Source organism: Protomyctophum bolini, assembly GCF_963924005.1.
Source record: "Protomyctophum bolini genome assembly, chromosome: 13".
NCBI classification, from domain to species: domain Eukaryota; kingdom Metazoa; phylum Chordata; class Actinopteri; order Myctophiformes; family Myctophidae; genus Protomyctophum; species Protomyctophum bolini.
In genome coordinates this window covers 7,690,929-7,700,842 of record NC_137874.1, presented here as the reverse complement: position 1 = coordinate 7,700,842, position 9,914 = coordinate 7,690,929, and the positions used below count along the sequence as shown (strand labels likewise).

General features: G+C 45.1%; 2 protein-coding genes across 2 annotated transcripts in view; one reads left to right on the top strand and one right to left on the bottom strand.

Annotated features, from left to right (window-relative positions):
- Positions 1–9,914, top strand: part of LOC308327279 (uncharacterized protein) — a 551,554-nt gene that overhangs the window by 443,736 nt on the left and 97,904 nt on the right. The window lies entirely within an intron of this gene.
- Positions 1–9,914, bottom strand: part of LOC308327501 (FRAS1-related extracellular matrix protein 2-like) — a gene marked incomplete at its 3' end in the record, with an annotated part of 149,269 nt that overhangs the window by 83,967 nt on the left and 55,388 nt on the right. The window contains exon 6 of the mRNA XM_080781023.1: positions 3,567–3,797. Coding sequence (XP_080637149.1) covers positions 3,567–3,797 — 231 coding nt within the window. The remainder of the gene's footprint in view (positions 1–3,566; positions 3,798–9,914) is intronic.

Here is a 9,914-nt window from a genome sequence, read left to right as displayed (position 1 = left end):
CGGGAGCTGATAAAAGGAAGCGTCAGAAACCAGAAACTTGCTCCGGTTTTCCTTGTACAAAAGAAAGGCTGTCCTCATCGTTAGTGTGAACCGCCGTTGCCAGATTCTGGGAGAGAATTAAGCAAACCAGATCTATGAAAACAATTAAGCCCAAAATACTATAGCGACTATACTATACTATAGGCCACAAACCCATTTAGGCCTGATGTCGAAAATTAAATTAAAAAAAAGTCTTCAAAATCCTGATAGTTTTCTGAAAAACCTCATGTTTCTGTATGAGTGGTGCTTGATATTTCATGTCAAGGACCCCAAACGTTATATGGAATATGCCTCCGCCCCCCATCTGAAAATATGTTGTTCCAGAGACCTAGAAGCAAAGTTTGAGTTAAAATGTTCACTCTGTAATAATACATATTGAAAGATTTGAGGCACATTTTCACGATTTTTCAAAAATAGCAGACCTACAAGTTCATAGCGAAGCACTCGGTGCCGCGCTATGAGCTTGTAGATCTGTTATTTTTCAATAGCTAAAGTATAACAAAAAATAGGCGGCCCAAAATGGCCATTGCTTATTTGAAAATAGCCGATCTACAAGCTCACAAGGTGTCTCAATGTGACACGTCGTGAGCTTGTAGTTCTGCTATTGTCAAAAACATAATCTTGAGGGGAGAAAAAAAGCAAAATGCGGAAAAAATTTGTACGTTTTCAAATGTGGGGGTCCGCAGACAAATACACACCAGTAAGACCACCCTGAGGGCGAGAAACAGGTCTGGGAATGACCATATATGGACCTTTTGGTGACGGACTGACGACCATATATGGAGCGTGTCACAGACGTGACGGATGGACGGACTGACAGGTTTTGCAGGTTTTCATAGTTTCATAGTTTCATAATTTGGGGTCTTTGACCTGAATGTGTTTGAGAACCACTGGTTTTAATTATAGGAAACACGCCCAAATAAGCAACTACACTATCCACACGCACGCACGCACGCACGCACGCACAATATAAGTGACTTTACAGAAGAAGAAAAAACAAGCCCACGGTCGCTTACAATAAGCAGACCTGGCAACACTGGTCCTCATCGTTATATTGTGAAACCTAATTGTGATCCAGTAGTCTGCCAGCTAGCTTGGCGTTCCTCTCAACCGCGTCTACAACTGACATTAGCCTCCCTCCGCTGCGCTAGCTGTGGCGCGGCGTCCCCCCCCCCCCCCCCGGGGAGCGCGGCCAACCCGGCGGACTAAGCAGACAAAGCCAGTTTTCATCATTAAGGAGAAGAGGGAATGGCTAGCGCCGCGGCTAGCTAACGCCAGTGGCGCGGACGAAAGCCAACATCTGGACCATTAGAGCGGCGAGCGCTGCAGGAACCCCTGTCACGTCGGAGCGTTCCCCCCCCAGAGTCTCACTCACACACACACACAACCCAGAACCACTGTTCTGTTCTGTATGCCCCACCATGCCAACCGTAATGAACCCACCAGGGATAGGACAAGGCTGGAAACACAAGGAGAGACAGACAGAGAGAGAGACAGAGAGAGAGAGAGAGAGAGAGAGAGAGAGAGAGAGGAGGGACTGGAGAGAGAGAGAGAGAGATAGAGAAATAAAGTTAGAGTGAGAGAGAATGAAAGAGAGACAGGGAAAGGGGGGAGAGAGTGTGTGAATGAGAGAGACAAGCAACAAGAAATACAGAACACAGAGAATGAGAGCAAAAGCGACAGACAGACAGACAGACAGACAGACAGACAGACAGACAGACAGACAGACAGACAGACAGACTGTGATAGTGTGCAACAAACATTTGCACACACTGTCTGAGACAGTGAGAGTCAAAGGGAAATCTCTGTGTGTGTGTGTGTGTGTGTGTGTGTGTGTGTGTGTGCATGTGCGTGTGTGTGTGTGTGTGCGTGTGTGCGTGTGCGTGCGCGCGCCACATATGGAGGAGACGATGCTTCCTGCATCCGTGATCTGTATCCTGAAACACATCCACTGTTGTTTGTGTTAAAATAATTTCTTGTTAAATGTGAACGCAAAAAAAGATGCATCAATGTGTGAGCGGGAATGAGGGCGTGCACGTCGCGTGAGTTTATGCATATATATATATATATAGGACTGCATCAGGGAGGAACATATAGAGTCTATATGGAGTTTAACCCATTCTGACCTGAGATCAGATTCATACGAGGTTTCCACTGGACACACACTGGTCTGATCAACCCATTCTGACCTGAGATCAGATTCTAAAAATGTCAGTCGTTCTTCGGTTTTTCCAAAAATAGCAGACCTACAAGCTCGTAGCGCGCCACTCGGTGGCGCGCTATGAGCTTGTAGATCTGCTATTTTTCAATAGCTAAAGCATAACATAGTGCTAACACCAAAACGGGTTCCCGCCAAGAATGGGTTAAAGAGATGGTGGATTAACGTCTAGATATTATAGACATTAATCCACCATCTCTTTAAACTCCTGCCATCTGGTAAAAGATGAGTTTCTATAAACCCCCAAACCCTTCAGAACCCTGAACGCTCGCCGCATACTGACCCCCACAAACAACACCGACATCTCGGGATGACTTGAGATCACTTCTGAATAGGACTGTATCTATATATTGCACTTTTATTTTGTTGATTTTTTTTTACCAATGTTGTCTGCTCTCTCTCTCTCTCTCTCTCTCTCTCTCTCTCTCTCTCTCTCTCTCTCTCTCTCTCTACTATTTAATGTTTTAATGACTTTCCCTCTTTTTATAACACCGGGATTTTTTTCCCTCCAAAATAAGAGCACTAGAGTGCCTGCACAGATTTTACTCTGAAAGGTCTCCCCCTTAATTCCGTTCCACCCCACCAAAACCGGGAGGCATATAATGTTCCATTCTTTACCTCGCGACGGTCACGCTGAAGTCTCTCTAAGAAGCGTTAATATTCCAAACGAGAGGCTGAAGTCTCTCTAAGAAGCGTTGATATTCCAAACGAGAGGCTGAAGTCTCTCTAAGAAGCGTTAATATTCCAAACGAGAGGCTGAAGTCTCTCTAAGAAGCGTTGATATTCCAAACGAGAGGCTGAAGTCTCTCTAAGAAGCGTTAATATTCCAAACGAGAGGCTGAAGTCTCTCTAAGAAGCGTTAATGTTCCAAACGAGAGGCTGAAGTCTCTCTAGAAGCGTTAATATTCTCGTTGAAGTCAGAAATGAAGACAGTAGAATGCCCTGTTGGTCAAAACCATGGAGACTTCTCTATAGATTAGGAGATACGAGGCGTTGCACCACTCAGTTCACACGGGTGTGATTTTTTAAAATGTGACGAGCACTGTGCTTTTGCTCTGCCGTGTGCCTAGCCTATTTTGGCCGGGAACCCCTTTTGGTGTTAGCATTATGCTAGCTATCGAAAAATAGCAGATCTACAAGCTGAACGACTGACATAGAAACACAGCTTTTTCCAGAAAACTGTCAGGATGTGTAGAAGACATTTTTTTAGAATCTGATCTCAGGTCAGAATAGGCTAATAGTGTGTGTATTACGGAGGGTGACAATACAATGCATTCAGATCAGATCAAAGTGACGTCCGTCCACCCACCGTCTCCGGGGTCCACGATCTCCACGGTGGCGGTGCCGGGGAACTCCAGCGCCGCCATCACCGGCTCCGACAGGAGGACCTGGAAGTTCTCCGACATCTCGTACACGCCGTCCGGCAGGACGCGGACCCTCCACGAGGCCCGCGTCTGGCCCGGGTTGAACTGCACCTGCCTCTGGGACTTGCCCCGGAAGTCCTGGTCCTTCTCCGCCGTGCCGTCCTGGGTGCCGATGCCTGGGTGGCGTCACACAGACAGACAGACAGACAGACAGACAGACAGACAGACAGACAGACAGACAGACAGACAGACAGACAGACAAGGAGAGGACGGGTGGATGGGTGGGTGGACAAGGGAAGACAGACAGACAGACAGACAGACAGACAGACAGACAGACAGACAGACAGACAGACAGACAGACAGACAGACAGACAGACAGTGGTTATAATTAGTCTATCTATAGATGAGTAGATTATTAAAAAAAAGAAAAAAAAATCTAATTATGTTGAAAGCGTTTGAGAATATTTTTCGAGAGGATTTATTTAAATCTAAATATTTTTTTGATTTGATTTGATTATCTTTATTTTGAAACCTTCGGGTAAAACAGTCAAATAAGATAATAAAATAAATAAAATAAAAATCAATATATATAATATATATATAACCACAATGCATGTATATTTCTTTTTTGAATGAAATAAGAAAAATATAATGACAACAATGTGATCATTGGTCTTGCACCTGAAGTTCAAAAAGGAGTAGGAAGAAGTAAAAACTTATTTACTCCTACCCCCATCTTACATGTTATTCACCAGTACGTAATTGCAATAAACATATAATCAATGTGCCTCATCCTCCACTCTGTAATAGTTAAGTAAGTCATTTTTATACATCCTCTTGAATTGTACAATGTTGGTGCTTTGTTTGAGTTTGAATATCGAAAGAACGCGCTTCTAAAATTCTTACTGTAGTAGTGTAATTGCTAATAATAAAGTGGAAACTAATGGATATTTGCAGCCCTACTAGGAGGAAACAGAGAGAGAGAGAGAGAGAGAGAGAGAGAGAGAGGACAGGGGAGGGGAGGGGAGTTACTGTAAAGCAGATGAAATGGAACACTATTCCCTCCCTTTAACGTGTTTTATGGAGGTAGCGGGTGTTATTTTTCTTGGCTGCAGAGTGCGGCGTGCCGACATGAGGGAAGAAAGCGACGTGTGAAAATGAATTTGTCTCAGAAGTGTTTAAATAAGCACGTTCTTCCGCCTCTCGCTATACCGAGACGGATTATACTTACAATACTTATTCCCAGAGGGGAACGTGCACGTGCACGTACACCACTGTGTGCGTGTCTTTATGTGTGTGTGTGTGTGTTGTGTGTGTGTGTGTGTGTGTGTGTGTGTGTGCGCGTGCGTGTGTGTGTACGGGGGGGGGGGGGGGGGGGGGGATTACGATGGTCTGTGCCCGTGTGCAGGTGCATGGCCGTGTGCGCTATGTGTGTGTGCGTGTGTGAGTGCGTGCGTGCGTGCATGCGTGTGTGTGTGAGAGAGAGAGAGTGAGAGAGAAACAGCGAATTTCTCCTAGATCATTTAAACTAGTTCACGTGGTGATCTATTTCATATTCCGAGCATCGATACACAGCATGCTGCTATATACACAGTACTACTGTAATGTTCAAGAAACACAGCAGCATGCTGTATAGAGCGGTGCAATCCTGTACCTGGAGGGGAGAGAACAGATGGTGGAGGTGAACGGAACACTGTCCCGTCCCCCCCCTCCTCCCAGTGAGCTGTGTGGCGTTCCACAAGGAAGCATACTAGGGCCTTTGCTGTTCCTAATATATGTAAACGACATGACAGCATCAGCTTGTGACTGCAACTTGTTCCTGTTCGCAGATGACTCGGCATGACTGCTGGTCTCGGACAGGAACAAACTGCAGGTTGAAAAGACCCTCAGCTCTGAACTCCCCCGAAGCAAAGATTGGAGTTAAAACGTTCGCTCTGAAAGAATATATATTCAAAGATTTGCGCCACATTTCACGATTTTTCAAAAATAGCAGACCTATACAAGATCATATGATCTGCTATTTATCCGAGTGCCCCGCTATGAGCTTGTAGATCTGAACATAATGCTTAAAAGACAAAAAAAACAAGGAAGTGAGTTGATGAAATAGAATCCATTTTCGGGGATACTGCATCGTCTATTCCCCGCTCAAATGTTTTCTAAACATTTGAGCCATGTGTACGCCATTTTGGAACTCTTTCTACTTCAGGGCCTTTAGCTCTTCCGACTTCCTTCATAGGTGTTGCAAATGACACTAATTAAGGCTGTGTTCCATTTAGTGTACAGTGGTCCTCAAACGTCTTAATTTCAAGGACCCCCGTGCAGTAACTCTGAGAGTGTACAAAACGGAACCAAAATTAGCAGAGTGTTTTAACCAGTGAGCCAACATGCACAATCAGCACCTTGACCAGAATGGAACAGAGACTTAATTAGTAACACCTGGAGGTAGGCCCCGGAGGTATAGGAAGAGTATTCCCAAAATGGCGTTATGTGCAGAGAGAGCCTATTCAATCATTTAGCATGGGGACCCCCCTGGAAGATATAATTACACTGTGAGAATAAATAACCAGCACTCAACGTTGTATCCTTTAAAGGGACACTTCACCCTTTTTGCAAAAAAATATATGTTAATGACGTTTAGAAGCTTTAGAACACACTCCTGGGGGTCTTTATGTGTGTAATATGTAGTTTTAGATATTTTAGATTGTAGCAGTGAGCCTGTTGTCTCTGATGTCATGGACACTGGGCTCACTTCCTTCCTGGACTACATGTTGTCTCAGTAAGACAGCTCTCCCCCCTATCCACAAGGAGGAGCAGTGCACCAAAGAATTATGGGAATTGTAGTCCAGGAAGGTAGTGAGACCAGTGTCCATGACATCAGAGACAACAGGCTCACTGCTACAATCTAAAATATCTAAAACCACATATTACACACATAAATACCCCCAGAAAAGTGATCTAAAGCTTCTAAACGTCATTAACATATTTTTTTTTGCAAAAAGGGTGAAGTGTCCCTTTAAGGATTCTTGTTTTATTTTTCGATTTCCCCCCCCCCCCAGCAGACAACAACAACAGACAGATGGACGTTCCGTGCGTGTGCTGGCCTTCTTCAACTCTAAAATCTAAATAGCAACGTTTCTGTGTCACTTATAAAGGGGACCCATGGGTGCGTTGCACTAAAACAAGGACACAACGTGAGTGCTGGTATTTTTTCTCACAGTGTGTATCTTCCTGAACCCGCGCAGCCGTTCCACCATTACGTGGAATTATTCAACTGAGTGCTTGCCCTCGCTTTCTTCTTTAACCCATTTTGGGTGGGAACCCCTTTTGCCGTTTTTGCATTATGATATGCTTCAGCTATTGAAAAATAGCAGATCTACAAGCTCATAGCTCGTAGGTGTGCTTGTAGGTCTGCTATTTTAGAAAAATCGAAGAACGACTGACACGGAAACATGGCTTTTTCAGAAAACTGTCAGGATGTAGAAGACATTTTTTAGAATCTGATCTCAGGTCAGAATGGGTTAAGACCCCCCTGGAAGCCCTGTGTCAAGAACCCCCTCTTTGAGATCCGCTGCACTTAGCGATCAGAGCGAGTGGCGAGTGACATTTATACTCGCGCACGCACACACGCACGCACGCACAGACACACAGACACACGCACACATGCAGCCACACAGAAGAAAAGAAAAAAAAAACCCTTCCTGCACGAGGATATTAGGAAGTGATGAACTTTAGATGGTTGGAGTCTGGCCGTGCGTTCTCGGCACGGAGCACGCACAGCCAATATCCAGAGGTCAGCGGGGGTCAGATCTCGGCGGGGGGGGGGGGGGGGGGGGGGCATGGAGATGTAGCGAGTATCAAGTGCTTTAGATGTGGGGAGACTTCCAGCAGGGAGCTATAGCCGCCTTGTTTGTGCCTTCCATAACTCACTCCCTTCAGGGGGGAGGGGGGGGCTTTGCAAAAATGGAAGGAGTTTCATCATCCCTGCAATGCTTTCTGTGTTCTCATATAACCCCATCTGGACGGGAACGCCTCTTGGTGTTTAAAAAAAAAAATAGCAGATCTACAAGCTCGTATAGCACGGCACGACCTTGTAGGTCTGCTTTTTTTTTTTTGCGGGGGGGGGGGGGGGGGGTTCCTGTCTGAAACAACATATTTTCAGATGGGGGGTCGGCGGCCAATTCCCGTATATATTTTTGGGGTGCCTTGACATGAAAATGTTTGAGAACGACTGACGGAAACGTGAGGTTTTTTTTTCAGAATACATGTCAGGATTTATAGAAGACATTCCAATTTGTATAGAATCGTCCTCAGGTCTAAATGGGTTAACCTGAGTTGAGGAAACCCCGGGGCTGGAACTATACAGTACAGTACAGTACAGTACAGTACAGTACAACTCATAACTCTAGACGCAGAAGAGAGAAGACGACGGGATATTTGCAGGCGCATCCTAACCGCGAGCAACATCTCACATAAAAGCATAACTAAACTATATATAGTTTAGTTGCCGCCTATGCTTTTTTTTTGTCAAAGCAGGAAAATGCTTTGACTAGACTGATATATTGGTGTGGTGTGATGCCATCAGTTACATAATCCACGGTATATAAAATAAACTATTTTCCTTTTTCTTCTGGTACTTGTTGTTAGTTGCTAGTGCCTTCATTTTCATTAAAGATGGAGTGCCACGATTTCTTTCCACCCTAAAACATGATCATCAAGGTATCATTGTAATATAAGGAGGAAGAACTTTTTCCAAAAAGTGTACAGTATTTGTTCAAATCATGCTTTTATGTGGGCACGCCCACCAGTTCATTAAGTATGCCTGGTTTGCCTGGTGGGTGGTGATGGGTGGTGATCCACCTGAACTGAAGCCGCACCCACAGCTGTAGTTGTATGATAAAGGGGGAGGGGTTAGGGGAGGGGCTGATAGTGTGACGTCACTATTTTATTGTTCATTTCATTGGCCCGTTTGACTGTCAAGGGTTCAGCCTCCAGGAAGAAACCCTAAATACAAAGTGAATAAACCATTGCGCATAAAAAGCGACTCCAGGGTGTCTAATGAAGTACTGTCACCTCATAGGCACATGAAAAACTGGAGAAAAAAAAATACAAAAATGGTGGCACTCCATCTTAAAAGGATTCAGTGAGAATCGGAGAAAAAAACGTTAAGACTTTTCAAAGCCTTTGACCTTTACTTTATGGACACGACTCGCACAACAAATAGCGTTGGTTGTTGTGCCGCGCCATCATCACTGGCGATAATGTCATGTCTGTTCCAATTGCCTTCTCGGGGGAATTCGCTCCGCCGCGGCAATGAAGACAAAAGCAATACGCTTTCAGCCCTTCGGGGCTCTGACCCCTAAAAATATGATATTAAATCTCCTGTCCTCTGACAGGTGACCTCTTATCGAGGATGAGAGAGGAGGGAGGGAGGGAGGGAGGGAGGGAGGGAAGACAGGGAAAGGCTCAAGGCTCATACATACTCCAGTTTTTGGTGATATATAGCTTATCACCGCGTTTTTTTAAAGGGTTGAAAAACTACACCATTACGTCAGTCGCGGTGATGATCAGCTTATCACCGCGGACACAGACCTGCATCTCTCTGTTTTTACTATATATCAGACAAGTCTTTTCACCCCCCGTTCACTGATTGGTCTAGAAGTTGGGTAAACCACAGGGAGGTGGGGTCAATCCTTAAGGACATCACCGCGAGTAATATGATGGGCCTCAACTCTTATCGCCGTTGTTTTAGGTGATAAGCTATCACCTAAAACGGTGATAACCTATCACCAAAAAACTTGGAGTGCTGTATGTATGAGCCTGAAGACAGACAGACAGACAGACAGACAGACAGACAGACAGACAGACAGACAGACAGACAGACAGACAGACAGACAGACAGACAGACAGACAAACAGACAGACATAGACAGGTGATAATATGGTACGGCGAGGGAGCCCAGGTGGGGGCTGCATGCTGCTGGGTGTGATGGTTGTGTCAGAAGAGGAGAACAGACAGACAGAGACAGAGCAGAGCGTGTGAAGATGGTGCCATGGGCGGCATGGGGAGGGACCAGACAGGAGGAGATGGACGGCACATGGAAGGACAGAAGAGTGTTGGCAATGGCATCAAATGTTGTCATAATTATATCCCATTCTGACCTGAGATCAGATTCTACACAAATGTTCTTCTACATCCTGACAGTTTTCTGAAAAAGTTTCTATGTCAGTCGTTCTTCGATTTTTCAAAAATAGCAGACCTATACAAGCTCGTAGCCACTCGGTGGCGCGCTACGA